The following is a 14,694-nucleotide window of genomic DNA, read 5'->3' on the forward strand; positions in this document are numbered from 1 at the left end:
GGTTGCACAACTCAAAGAATGTAATCAGTGTCACTAAATGGTACATGTAGAAACTATTGAATTGGTGTCTGTTTTGCTGTATATATTCTCAACAACAATGACAAAATAAAATGTTTAAAAATAACTTTTAAAAATTCCACCTGCTTTAATTCTTACTCAATTTTTTTTTTTCTTTTATTAGAGCCACCACTTGTGTGTCGGTTTGTTATACCCTGGTGGCTTGCATGTTGTTGTGATGCTGGAAGCTATGCCACTGGTATTTCAAATACCAGCAGGGTCACCCACGGTGTACAGGTTTCAGCTGAGCTTCCAGACTAGGAAGAAGGCTCGAATAGTCTACTTCTGAAAAATTTGGTCAGTGAAAACCTTATGGATAGCAGAAAACATTGATATACTGCTGGCAGATGAGCACTTCAGGTTGGAAGACACTCAAAATATGACTGGAGAAGAGCTACCTCCTTAGAGTTGATCTTGATGACTTGGATGGAGTCAAGCTTTCGGAACCTTCATTTGCTGATGTGGCACGACTCAAAATGAGAAGAAACAGCTGTAAACAAAAGTGAAATGTACAAAGTATGAATCAAGGAAAATTGGAAGACGTCAAAAATGAAATGGAACCCATAAAGATCAATATCCTAAGTATTAGTGAGCTGAAATGGACTGGTATTGGCCATTTTGAGTAGGACAATCATATGGTCTACTATGCTGGAATGACAAATTGAAGAGGAATGCTCTCCCATTCATCATCAAAAAGAACACATAAAGATCTATCCTGAAGTACAACGCTGTCGGTGATAGCGCAATATCCATATGCTTACAAGGAAGGCCATTTAGCACAACTATTATTCAAATTTACACACCAACTGATAATGCCAAAGATGGAGAAATTGATGATTTTTATCGTCTTCTGCAGTCTGAAATTCATCAAACATGCAATCAAGATGCATTGATAATTACTGGTGATTGGAATTCAAAAGTTGGAAATGAAGGACCAGTAGCTGGAAAATATGGCTTGATGATAGAAACGATGGCAGAGATTGAATGATAGAATTTTGCAAGACCAACAACTCCTTCATTGCAAATACCTTTTTAAGACAACATAAGCTGTGACTATACATGTTGTCTTAGTTACCTAGTGCTGCTATAAACAGAAATACCACAAGCAGATGGCTTTAACAAACAGAAATTTATTCTCTCACAGTCTAGGAGGCTAGAAGTCCAAATGCAGGGTGCCCACTCCAAGGGAAGGCTTTCTTTCTCTGTTGGCTCTAGGGAAAGATCCTTGTCATCAGTCTTCCTGTAGTCTAGGCGTTTCTCTCAGCACAGACACCCTGGGTCCAGACGATGCAGTACCCTCCTGCTTCTTCATTCTTGGTGGCATGAGGTCTTCCCATCTCTCTGCTTGCTTCTCTTTCTCATATCTCAGAAGAGATTGGCTCAAGATACGGCCTAATCTTGTAGATTGATTTCTGCCTCATCAGCATAACTGCCTCTAGTCCTGCCTTATTAACATCATAGAGGTAGGATTTACAACACATAGTAAAATCACAACAAATCACAAAATGATGGGCAATCACACAACACTAAGAATCATGGCCCAGCCAAGTTGGCACACATTTTGGGGAACACAATTCAGTTTATAACACGTGAACCTCGTAGGGTTGAATACGCAAGAATCAAATTGACTACATCCATGGAAAGAGATGATGGAAAAGCTCAATATCATCAGTCAGAACAAGGCCGGAGGTCTACTGTGGAACAGACCATCAGTTGCTCATATGCAAGTTCAAGTTGAAGCTGAAGAAAATTAAAACAAGTCACGAGAGCCAAAGTACGACCTCAATTATATCCCACCTGAATTTAGAGACCATCTCAAGAATAGATTTGACACATTGAACACGAATGAACAAAGACCAGACAAGTTGTGGGATGACATCAAGGACATTATACATTAAGAAAGCAAAAGGTCATTAAAAAGACAAATATGAAAGAAAAGACCAAAATGGATGTCAGAAGAGACTCTGAAGCTTGCTCTTGAATGTAGAACAGCTAAAGCAAATGGAAGAAAAGATGAAGTAAGAGAGGTGAACGGAAGATTTCAGAAGAGTGGCTCAAGAAGAAAAATAAGGTATTATAACGAAATGTGCTAAAACCTGAAGACAGAAAGCCAAAAGGGAGGCCCAAAGACCATCAAATTGGGAAAAGACAGTCTTTTTAACAAACGGTGTTGGCAAAACTGGATGTCCATCTGCAAAAAAAAGAAACAGGACCAATACATCACATCATACAGAAAACTAATTTAAAACGGATCAAAGACCTAAATATAAAACCGAAAACTATAAAGATCATAGAAGAAAAAATAGGGTCAGTGCTAGAGGCCCTAATACGTGACATTAACAAGATATACAAATCATAACTAACAATACACAAACACCAGAAGATAAGCTAGATAACTGGGACCTTCTAAATATTGTGCTCATCAAAAGACTTCACCAAAAGAGTAAAAAGAGAACCTACAGAGTGGGAAAAAATTTTGGCTGTGGCAAACCCAACAAAGTTCTAATCTCTAAAATCTATAGGAAAATACAACACCTCTACAACAAAAAGACAAATAATCTTCTTAAAAAATGAGCAAAGGATATGAACAGACACTTCATCAAAGAAGACAGATACATGAGGAAATGCTCTCGATCACTAGCCATTAGAGAAATGCAAATCAAAATCACAATGAGATACCATCTCACCCTGAAATTACTGGCATGTATCAAAAAAAAAAAAAAGAAATTTAACAAATGTTGGAGAGGCTACGAGGAAATTGGAACTCTTATGCACTGCTGATAGCAATGCAAAATGGTACAACCATTTTGGAAACTGATATGGCGCTCCTTAAAAAGCTACAAATGGAAATACCATATGATCCAGCTGTCCCACTCCTACGAATATATACTAGAGGAATAAGAGCCATCACACAAATAGACATGTGCATACCCATATGCAGCATTGTAAACAATAACAAAAAGATAGAAACAACCTAAGTGTCCATCAACAGATGAATGGATAAACAAACTATGGTACGTACAAACAATGGAATACTACACAACAGTAAAGAACAATGATGAATCTGTGAAGCATCTCACAACATGGATGAATCTGGAGGGCATTATGGTGAGCGAAATAAGTCAATGGCAAAAGGACAGATATTGTATAAGACCACTAGTATAAAAGCTCATGAAAAGATTTACACAAAAAAAGAAATAATCTTTGATGGTTATGAGGGAGGGAAGGGGTAGGGAGGGAAAAACAGTAAAAAGACAATAGGTAAGTGGTAACTTTGGTGAAGGAAGGATAAGACAGTATACAATACTGGGGAAGGCAGCGCAAGTTGTCCAAGCCAAGTCATGGAAGCTCCACAGACACATCCAAACTCCCTGTTCGTCTTGTTGTTAGGTGCTGTCGAGTCAGTTCCGACTCATAGTGACCCCATGTACCATAGAACGAAATGCTGCCCGGTCCTGCACCATGCCCACAATCGTTATGCTTGAGCCCATTTTTACAGCCACTGTGTCAATCCATCTCATTGAGGGTCTTCCTGTTTTTTGTTGACCCTCTACTTTACCAAGCATGATGTCCTTCTCCAGGGACTGATCCCTCCTGAAAACATGTCCAAAGTATGTAAGATGTAGTCTTGACATCGTTGCTTCTAAGAAGCATTCTGGTTGTACTTCTCCCAGGACAGATTTGTTTATTCTTTTGGCAGTCTATGGTGTATTCAATATTCTTCACCAAGACCACAATTTAAAGGTGTCAGTTCTCCTTCGGTCTTCCTTATTCATTGTCCAGCTTCCACACGCATATAATGCTATTGAAAATACCATGGCTTGGGTCAGGCGCACCTTAGTATTCAAGGTGACGTCTTTGCTTTTCAACACCTTAAAGAGGTCCTTTGCAGCAGATTTGCCCAATGCAATGTGTCTTTTGATTTCTTGACTGCTGCTTCTATGGCAGTTGATTGTGGATCCAAGTAAAATGAAATCCTTGACAACTTCAAAGTTTTCTCCATTTATCGTGATGTTGCTTATTGGTCCAGTTGTGAGAATTTTGTTTTCTTTATGTTGAGGTGTAATCCGTACTGAAGAGTGTGGTCTTTGATCTTCATCAGTAAGTGCTTCAAGTCCTCTTCACTTTCAGTAAACAAGGTTGTGTCATCTGCATAACGCAGGTTGTTAATGAGTTTTCCTCCATTCCTGATGCTGTGTTTTTCTTCATATAGTCCAGCTTCTCAGGTTATTTGCTCAGCATACAGGTAGAATAGGTATGGTGAAAGGATACAACCCTGATGCACACCTTTCCTGACTTTAAACCACTCAAGTGTCCCCTTGTTCTCTCTGAACAACTGCCCCTTGGTCTATGTACAGGTTCCTCATGAACACGATTAAATGTTCTGGAATTCCCATTCTTTGCAATGTTACACATAATTTGTTAGAATTGTTTGCCACTGTAGGCGTATGGATATTATCCTATTACTGACAGCATTATACTTCAGAATAGATCCTGAAATGTTCTTTTTGACAATGAATGTAATGCCATTCCTCTTCCAGTTGTCATTCCCAGGATAGCAGACCACATGATTGTCCGATTCAAAATGACCAATACCAGTCCATTTCAGCTCACTAATGCCCAGGATATCGATGTTTATGTGTTCTATTTCATTTTTGACGATTTCCAATTTTCCTAGACTCATACTTTGTACATTCCAGGTTCCAATTATTAATGCACGTTTGCAGCTTTTCTCATTTTGAGTTGTGCCCCATCAGCAAATGAAGGTCCCAAAAGCTTGACTCCATCACATCATTAAGGTTGACTCTACTTTGTGGAGGCAGCTCTTCCCCAGTCATCTGTTGAGTGTCTTCCAACCTGCGGGGCTCCTCTTCTGGCACTATATCAGACAGTGTTCCACAGCTATTCATAAGGTTTTCACTGGCTAATTCTTTTCAGAGGTAGACTGCCGGGTCCTTCTTTTTTGTCTGTTTTAATCTGGAAGCTCAGTTGAAACCTGTCCGCCCTGGGTGACCTGCTGGTATCTGACTACTGATGGCATGGCTTCCAGCATCACAGCAACACACAAGCCCCTACAGTACGACAAACTGACAGACACATGGGGGAGGAGTCAAATTGCTGGGGTAGGGGCTGTGGGGACCATGGTCTCAGGGAACATCTAGCTCAATTGGCATAACATAGCTTATAGAGAAAATATTCTGCATTCTACTTTGGTGAGTACCATCTGAGGTCTTAAAAGCTTGTGAACTGCCATCTAGGATACTCCACTCACCTCACCCCATGTGAAACAAGGCAGAATGAAGAAAACTAAAGATACAAGGGAAAGATTAGTCCAAAGGACTAATGGACCACATCTACCATGGCCTCCACCAGACTGAGTCCAGCGCAACTAGATGGTGCCTGGCTACCACCACTGACCGCTGTGACAGGCATCACGATAGAGGGTCCTGGACAGAGCTGGAGAAAAATGTAGAACAAAATTGTAACTCATCAAGAAAAAGAAAAAGAAAAAAAAAAAGACCAAACTTACTGGTCTGACAGAGACTGCAGAAACCCCAAGAGTATGGCCCCCAGACACCCTTATAGCTCAGTACTGAAGTCACTCCTGAGATTTACCCTTCAGCCAAAGATTAGACAGGCCCATAGAACAAAATAAGAATAAAAGGGCATACCAGCCCAGGGGGAAGGACGAGAAGGCAGGAGGGAACAGGAAAGCTGGTAATGGGGAACCCCACGTTGAGAAGGGGAGACGTTTGACATGTCATGGGATTGCCAACCAATGTCACAAAATAATTATGTGTATTAATTGTTTAATGAGAAACTAGTTTGCTCTGTAAGGCTTTATCTAAAGTACAATTAAAAACAACAAAAAAAGAAAGAAAACCAAAACGGAGGAACGTACTGGACATTTTCAAGCTGAAAGAACTGAAGGAAAAATTCAAGTCTTGAGTTGCAATATTGAAGGATTCTGTGGACAAAAATTGAATGACACAGGCAGCATCAAAAGAAAATGGAAGGAATGCAGAGTCACCGTACCAAAAAAATTGGTCGACATATAACCATTTCAGGAGGTAACATATGATCAAGAACCGATGACAGTGAAGGAAGAAGTCCAATCTACACTGAAGGCACTGGCGAAAATCAAGTCTCCAGAAACTGACAGGATACCGATTGAAATGTTTCAACAAATGGATGCAATGCTGGAATCGCTCACTTGTCTATGTCAAGAAATTTGGAAGACAGTTATCTGGCCAACCAACTGGAAGAGATCCGTATTAGTGCCCATTTCAAAGAAAGGTGATCCAGCAGAATGCAGAAATTATCAAACAATATCATTAATATCACATGCAAGAAAAATGTTGCTGAAGATAATTCAAAAGTGGCTGCAGCTGTACATCGCCAGGGAACTGCCAGAAATTCAGGCCGGATTCAGAGGGGACGTGGGATGAGGGCTATCATTGCTGATGTCAGACAGATCCTGGATGAGAGCAGAGAAAACCAGAAAGACGTTTACGTGTGTTTTATTGACTGTGCAAAGGCATTCTACCGTGTGGATCATAACAAATTATGGATAAACTTGTGGAGAATGGGAATTCTGGAACGCTTAATTGTGCTCATGAGGAGCCTGTACATAGTTCAGGAGGCAGTTGTTCAAACAGAATAAGGGGATACCGCGTGGTTTAAAGTCAGGAAAGGTGTGCATCAGGGTTGTATCCTTTCACCACACCTATTCAGTCTGTATGCTGAGCAAATAATCCAAAAAGCTGGACTCTATGAAGAAGAACGGGGCATCAGGATTGGAGGAAGACTCATTAACAACCTGCGTTATGCAGATGACACAACCTTTCATGCTGAAAGTGAAGCAAACTGGAGCACTTACACATGAAGATCAAAGACTACAGCTTTCATGCCCAGTGGTACATGTAGTGATCGTGAGCTTTCTCAGCCTATAGGGTTTATTGCGAAACTGCTGTTGTGGCTGTTTGAAACCGAAGACGGGCATGTGCCACAAATTACTGTTTTTACAGGTTATCGTATGTGGTGTCTGAATTTTTGGTAGGAAAAATAGTAATTTTGAAAATTTTTATTTATTACACAGATGTGTCAGTAAACTCCGGTGGAGACTCTGGGGTATAATTAGTGGTACTTCATATGTACCACTGAACACTTAGGTAGGCTTGTGGGAGGTGGCAAGACAAAAAAATTCCTTACTACCTACCAAACATTCAGGCACGCTCAGTGATTCAGCATGCTTTCATAAATGAAAACACATGGTATCAACAAAAAATTCAAAGCAGAAAATAACTGGATCATCAAAGGGCTAACATAAAGAAAACAAAAATCCTCACAACTGGACCCATAAGCAGTATCATGATAAACAGAGGAAACATTGAAGTTTTCAAGGATTTCGTTTTACTGTAATCCACAATCAACACCCATGGAAATGGCAGTCAAAAAATAAAACTATGTATTGCACTGGGCAAATCTGCTGCTGCAAAAGACCTCTTTAAAGTGTTAAAAAGCAGAGAGGTCACCTTGAAGACTAAGGTACCACATGCTTGTGAAAGCTGGACAATGAATAAGGAAGACCCAAGAAGAATTGATGCCTTGGAGTTACAGTGTTGGTGAAGAACATTGAACTTACCATGGACTGCCAGAAGAACAAACCAATCTGTCTAGGAAGAAGTACAGCCAGAATGCTCCTTAGAAGCAAGGATGGCAAAAATTTGTTTCAAGTACTTTGGACATGTTATCAGGAGGGACCAGTCTGTGAAGAAGAACATCATGCTTGCTAAAGTAGAAGGTTAGCGAAAAAGAGGAAGACCCTCTTGGGAGATGGATTGACACAGTGGCTGTAACAATTGTTTCAAACATAGCAACGATTGTGAGGATGGGATATAAAAGTTTCAGGATGAAAAATGGTGAACAGAGGAGATGGAAGTGTTTCACATTTATGTGTGTCAGTAGCGACTCCAACTGGGTTTGTCTTTTATACGGTACTCATGTCCATACTTTAGGGTTCTTGAGAAAAGGGGAGGCAGGTTCGCTATGACCTCCAAGTCCTCGCTGGTGTCTTCCAATGAGCCTTAGCACAGAGTCTGCCAGCCCGCGCCTAGAGCTTCCTTAGAGTTTTTGATTTGGAAAATAGACTTTTGGGATGGCTATCCGAAGTGGGCAGAGGGAAGAAAATACAGCATTTGGGGCTGCAGCCTGGAGATTTTGAGCCCCTTTTGGAAATTGTTGAATAACTGAGACACAAATGGGTCCCCTGTAAAGCCTCATAGCTCAGAATCTGGGGCCATTTCTCTCTTCCCAGTGACCATACTTTAGAAGCCCTGGAGGAGTTCAAGGGGAACTTGGTGGTGAACTCTTCCAGTGTGGGTCCATCTGTAGTTTTCCATAGCCCTCCTTCTTGAAGGGTCTTGCTGGGCATGGCATCTATCTCCAGGTGGGCAGGGACTTCCTCTAGGTCTCCCCCACTTGCTCTGCTTTTCCTCCTGGGCCTCTGACTAGACTTGCATGATTTCCTGCATTCTACCCTCTATGTCTCTTCCTCCCTATTTCTTATTTTGCTATGTCTTGTCTTTCTGTGCTGCAATCAGTGTGATTTTTTTCTGTCCTGTCTTCCAATTCCCAAATTCTGTCTTCAACCATCTCATCTCAGTTTCATCTCTTTAGTGGGCCTTTAATTTCAACAGTTGTGTTTTTCATGCAAAACATTCGTTCTGGTTATTTTTCAAATCTGCTTGGTTTATTACATTTTATGATTTACTTTCTCAGGTGCTATTATTGACAGTAATTCTGATTTTGTTTGTGGCCTTGCAGGTTTTCTTCCAATAATCTCAAGGGAATACTTCAGTAGCCTTGGTATTATTTGGATTTGTAATGTGACCTTAGGTGACTCATTGTGACACGGACAGAAGGACAGCTTCCTAGAATGCACGCGTTCCCCCTTCGCCCTGCCCCCCTCCACCAGTATCTGGGCCAGCTGTCTGCTCTTTCACCTCCCTGTCTGGCAAGAAGATTAAACACTGGACTTAACACCTGGTCATGTGTTCACTGTGGAGAAGCAGGTTGATGGGGTGCCAGGGTACTCTGGAAGTGGACTTTTAGATTTCTGAGCCTGGAACCCGTGAGGGCTGGAAGTGGTAATATCCTCCGCTCCATAGGTGTCAGGAAGTGGCTTCCTGGTACAGTGCAGTGGTTCATTTTTGTGTGGCCGTTCTCTTCGTCGTCTTGTAACTCCCACCCCAGTGATTGGTCGGGGCTGTGCAAATAAGGCAATTGTGGCCCAACCAGGGGACTGGTCAGTTTTGCCTTCAAAGAGTGCCAATTCCAAGCAGAGAGAGGATTCTACCACCACCAAGGAAGAACAGCCAGGAGTGGATACTTCCTTCTTTGGACGTGGGGCTGGGGGTGGGCTGGGGACCCAGGGCTGGGGGCAGCCTGGGGTGGGCTGGCGACCCAGGGCTGGGGGCAGGCTGGGGACCTGGGGCTGGGGGCAGCCTGGGGGCAGGCTGGGGACCCAGGGCTGGGGGCAGCCTGGGGGTGGGCTGGGGACCCAGGGCTGGGGGCAGCCTGGGGTGGGCTGGGGACCTGGGCCTGGGGGTGGGCTGGGGACCCAGGGCTGGGGGCAGCCTGGGGTGGGCTGGGGACCTGGGCCTGGGGGTGGGCTGGGGACCCAGGGCTGGGGGCAGCCTGGGGGCAGGCTGGGGACCTGGGGCTGGGGACCTGGGGCTGGGGGAGGGCTGGAGACCTGGGGCATCTGGGGCTGGGATGGCCCAGCAGTGGGAACAGAATGCCAGTTGACATGTTCAACAGATTTTAAGACTGAAGTTATACGTTGCCTTTTCACTTCCCCCATGGAGGATGCGTGGGGCCTCTGTGTTGGTGGGAAAGGAGCTCTTACTAGCAGCTCTGGTGCCTGTTCCTTAGTTACCTTTCCTTCGGGGCCAGGGGGGTCGGGCGCTGCTTGTAGGTGGCCCAGGACTTAGGAAGAGTGGCCCCTTGTGTGGCCACATTGCAGGGCGCAGGCCCTGGTCATGAGCCAGAGGTCTGTCAGCCTCCTCCATCTGTGTCCTCCATCAGCCTGCACCTCTCACTGTGATCCACAGAGACGAAGCCGGAATCCTTGAGAGCTGCAGCTGCTCAGGGAGCCCCCCAAAGGCGGGACCTGGGACATGAGCCCCTCTGGGACCAGCAGAAGCCCCCTCTAGGACTGAGGCCCCTCTCAGAGTGGGCGCCTTGCACCTGGGTGGGTGCCGCTCTCCCTCTCTGTCCACCTGTGAGCCACTCTTTGGAGCTGTGGCCAGTGCTGGGACGGGGGCCCTCACACCTCAGTAGGGCTGCATGTCACCCTGATACCCTCCTCCTCAGCAGGGCTATATGGCGCCCCAACACCCTCCTCAGCAGGGCCACACGCTGCTGCAACACTTGGCATGCTCTGTCCCCAACACCCTCCTCCCAGCTCCTGGCCTCCAAGCCTCCTGGCTCCCCCTGCTTCTTCCCTGGTCTCTTGAGGGCATCCTTCCCTACTGTTTGTTCCGGTTTGGTCCCACTGTGCTGCCTGGCACATGGCCTCTGGGTTGGTGTCTCTGCCACCGTCCAGCAACGCCATTCCAGCACTGTCCTTCTACACGTCCTGCAGGGAACTGGTGGAGCTCCTTCTGATAGCCAGTGCGTGTCCCTCGGGACCTCCAGCTGCCCCGCACGCCCTCCAGCTCCCCTCTCCAGGCAGTGTCCACACCAAGCCCCTGTCCTGGCACCATTGGACGTTCTCATCTTGGGTGCCTGTTCACCTGCCCCTCTTCGCCCCACCGCTCCTCCCCTCTCCCAAGCCCCCTTTCTTGGACACTCCTGCCTGCCTGCCCGCTGTGGTGGCCACTCCACCCTGTCCCTTAGCGAGCAGATGAGCAGTGTGCTGTGATGGTGAGGAGCACTGGCCTGGGCTGTGTCCTTTTCTGCCATTGGTTGGCTGGGCCACCTTGGGGAGTTATGAAGCGTCTCTGGGCCCCAGCTTGGCCTCCATAGGGGAGATGATGACCGTGAACCTGGGGGCGCTGACAATGGTGAACCTGGATCCTAGTGGCATGGGACGGGTCCAGGACAGAGCTGGCACAGGCGTGCTCCTGCTCCCAGCACGTGGACATCCAGGCAAGTGGACACTGAGTACCCTTTCTTCAAAGCAGGTAGCCCTGAACATGGTCTGCCTGTGGTGGCTGCCCTGGGGACCAGGTGTGACCACAGAGTGCTGGGGCTCTTAGGCTGACCATCCTCAGTCTGAACACAGGTTTTTCACTGAGGAAGTTACTAAGCCTGTGATGTCAAACGTGCTGGGATTTGTTTTTCCAATGAAAGTGGTGATGCTGCTGTGCTGGCCGGCGTTCCCCAGCTGGGCGGGTCCCCGGAGGTGGGACCGAGCTCTTGACTCACTGAGGTGTCTGGCTCTGCTCAGACACCTGCGCTCGGTGTTAATTACCTCCCCCAGAAGCTTCCAGATTCTTCCTCAAGTGGATGTACTTTTTCCCGAGTTTGTCATGAGGCTTAATTAACTCATGTCTCTCTCTCTTTTCTTTCAGTCTGCAACTGTGTCTGACGGTGGTAAGTCACAATTCCTGATGTTTCTTTTTGTTGTTTTTAATGATGATGTGACATTGTGGGAGTGTGTGTGCCACTTGACTCACTCTGGAACCGTGTCCCCTGCCTTGTTCCCTTCCTTGGGGGGCACCTGCCCGTCAGGGCTCATTCTCTGTGAGCTTCCTGCTGCTCCGGGGGCCGCAGCGTCTGTGGAAAGCTGTTCGTCGCAGAGGGACAGTAGAAGCCTGAACTTGGGGGCGATAAGACGTCTGTGGCTGCCTCGGCGTTGCTGCTGTTCGCTGGAGCAGCAGTCCCTCACCTCGCATACCTGCGTGTGACAAGCTCAAACAGGTTTCTGCTGCCCCGTTGTTGTATAACCAGCTGAAACCAGAAAGGTACAAGTGAGCTCAAAGCTCTTGCTGAATTTGAGCAATTCTGGAAATTCAGGTGAAACTTTCAAGTTGCTAAACTTCCTTTTCTGAGGAAAGATACAGTAAATGGATTAGAGTTTGGGGATGAAGCTGAATCAAAACCTTTCTTTCTATCTTTAATTAATTTTGTGTAGGGGAATTCTTTTAATGGGACTGAGCCAACAGGGAAGCTGCCAGAGATGTCTTATTTCACTTAAGATTTCCTGATGCAATCCCAGCCGTTTTACTTCAGTTTTTTTTTTTTTTAAACTAGGAGCTTCTTCTAATGTCACATTTGTTCTAATACTCGTAGAAGTTGTTATGCTCAAAAGTTGTGCTTTTACGTGTTTTCAGTCAACGCTTCTGTCTTTGAAAGTTGAATAACATAATTCATCCAAGGCACTGAACTTTGTTTTCATGGAGTATGCCGGTGGTGGGTCTGAAGTCAAGATAATGGAAGCAAAAGATACCAGGGCGGGGACGGGGAGGGGACATGGGTGGCCTCGCAGGTTGTAAGCTGAAGAGAAACTCAGTGGAGCCTCTTTGGGTTATCCCATGACTGGTGACTGTAGGCAGTCCTTGGCCTTAAAGGGTTGCTTCTAAATAGTGAGACGGTCAGTCCTCCCAGCGAGGAGGCCGCAGCCGGCGGGGCCCCTGCCTGGGTCACCATGTGGGAGGTACAAGAAGCACGCCTCGCCTTACAGATCTGCTAATCCCTGGAGCTGGACCCTGGGAGTCTCAGGTCTGTACACTTGGGGCTTATTCTTCTGTATAAAAGGGATCATGTTACCTAGTTTATGTGCAATGATGATCAGTCTTAATCTGGGAGTGGGAAAAATTTCCTTAATGAAAAGGAACAGGACCTGTAACCAAGCCCAGGATACAGCTGTATGGTTTTTATAATACCCTGCTTGCGCGTACTGTTTCTGCTGGGTGCTGACGGACTTTTTTCCTGGTAGAAGATACTCATTTCTGCAGGATGTTTTTAAATTTGAGAAATTTATTTGATATGTTCACTTTAATCATGATAATTAATATTTATTCATGTCTAAAATCTGTCTCTGGTCAGCAATTGATGTAGGAGCCCCAGGGAGCTTCATTACTATATAGGTCACTTTATAGTTTTTTTAAAAGCTAAATCTCCAGACTCACTCCCCCACTCTAGGCCACCAACTCCCTTGCATCCTGTCTGTGGGAAATGGTGTCCTGGCCGGGCAGTGGGTCCCCTTCCCCAGTGGCCCCCCTTCTCTCTCCCCACAAGGGGCGGACACCCCTTTTCCCTCCAGAGACCCTCTGTGGCAGGAGGAGGGAGGGAAGAACTCACTCTTTCTTTCGGGAACGTTCAGTGAATTTCAGCAACTGCACTAGACAGCTTGTATGTGGTTTTATTTATTCACTTTTCTCTGCTTTTTCTTATTTCGCCATCTTCACTTTCTTTTCTCATCGTAAGAGTAAAAACAAGTGACCCCATTTAATCTGCATGTCCGTTCTAGAAGGCACATGTTACATCCGGCCGTTCACATAGGAACTAAGTGACCAGGACACAGGCCTGGAGATCTGTCTATGCACCCCCCTGCCCGCTTCCTGTCCGGCCCCAGGACTCAGGCCTGGAGATCTGTCTAAGCCCCCCGCTACCCACTCCCTGTCCGGCCCCAGGACTCAGGAGTTCAGGCTCCCCTTGGGACCCTCCAGTTCCCAGTGCCCCTTCCTGCTTCTCCGAGGCATGCCGGGCTCCCCCTGCCTGAGCTGAGAAAGGAGACCCCCCCGACCCCGCCTGTCCCCACAGCAGAGGACAGGGTTGTCAGAGCATCCAGCAGAAACTTGGAATGTGCTTCCACACAGAGCTGTGTTTATGTTCTGTGGTCGGTCCATCAAGGGCTGGGGGGTCCCACAGCCTGGCCTGGGAACTCCAGCCCCACACTGTTTCTATGGGAAAAAAGCACTGCGCCTTCTAAGCAGCGACTCAGAAGCCAGCTTTGGAGAGCAACCTGTCCCAGGCTGGGGATGGTTCCCTCATCTCCAGGCTGGCATCGGTAGCTAATCAGTGAGGGACCATCACCCGGATACAGCCTGTGTGGAGGTAACCACTCCGTGAGGCCCCCACTCCAGCCCCCCAACTCCCTCACGTCTTGTCTGTGGGAAGTGGTGTCCTGGCCAGTCGTTGGGTCCTGGACTCACTGAGCTTTTGTATTCTGTGTCACGTATTATCATTTTATTGTGTATATTGTCACTATATGTATATTGTCGTTGTTAGGTGCAGTCCAGCCGGCTCTGACTCATAGTGACCCTGTGTGTGTACGACAGAAGGAGACACTGCCCGGCCCTGTGCCGTGCTCACAGCCGTCGCTGTGCTTGAGCCTATTGTTGAAGCCCCTGTATCAATCCATCTGCTTTGAGGGCCTTCTCTTTTTCGCCGACCCTCTATCTCACCAAGCCTGTGTGTACACAATATCTCATATATAGAGTCAAGTTTTGCGGCTTTATTTCAAGGAAGTTGGACGCACCATATTTGCCAACTTACAGCGTACTTTTAAGCTTTCTGAGAAGGAGGAGACCCTTAGTGACTGCCCCCCCCCCCGCCGCCCGCCCCACACGCACAGCCAAAATCAGTCCTGAGGGAGGAGAGTGAGTGGTCAGCCTGAGGGGCAGA

The 14,694-nt window shown here is 46.3% G+C and overlaps 2 protein-coding genes across 13 annotated transcripts in view; one reads left to right on the forward strand and one right to left on the reverse strand.

Moving 5' to 3' along the window:
* Positions 1-14,694, reverse strand: part of LOC126077377 (uncharacterized) — a 1,154,420-nt gene that overhangs the window by 115,197 nt on the left and 1,024,529 nt on the right. The window lies entirely within an intron of this gene.
* RGS12 (regulator of G protein signaling 12) overlaps positions 1-14,694 on the forward strand; it is a 162,866-nt gene that overhangs the window by 92,847 nt on the left and 55,325 nt on the right. For 8 of the 12 annotated variants that reach the window (XM_049886649.1, XM_049886660.1, XM_049886653.1 and 5 more), the window contains one exon: positions 11,637-11,658. In XM_049886649.1, coding sequence (XP_049742606.1) covers positions 11,637-11,658 — 22 coding nt within the window. The other 4 variants (XM_049886659.1, XM_049886662.1, XM_049886658.1 and 1 more) reach the window with 4 other exon arrangements.

This window comes from Elephas maximus, chromosome 5 (assembly GCF_024166365.1).
Source record: "Elephas maximus indicus isolate mEleMax1 chromosome 5, mEleMax1 primary haplotype, whole genome shotgun sequence".
Lineage (NCBI taxonomy): Eukaryota > Metazoa > Chordata > Mammalia > Proboscidea > Elephantidae > Elephas > Elephas maximus.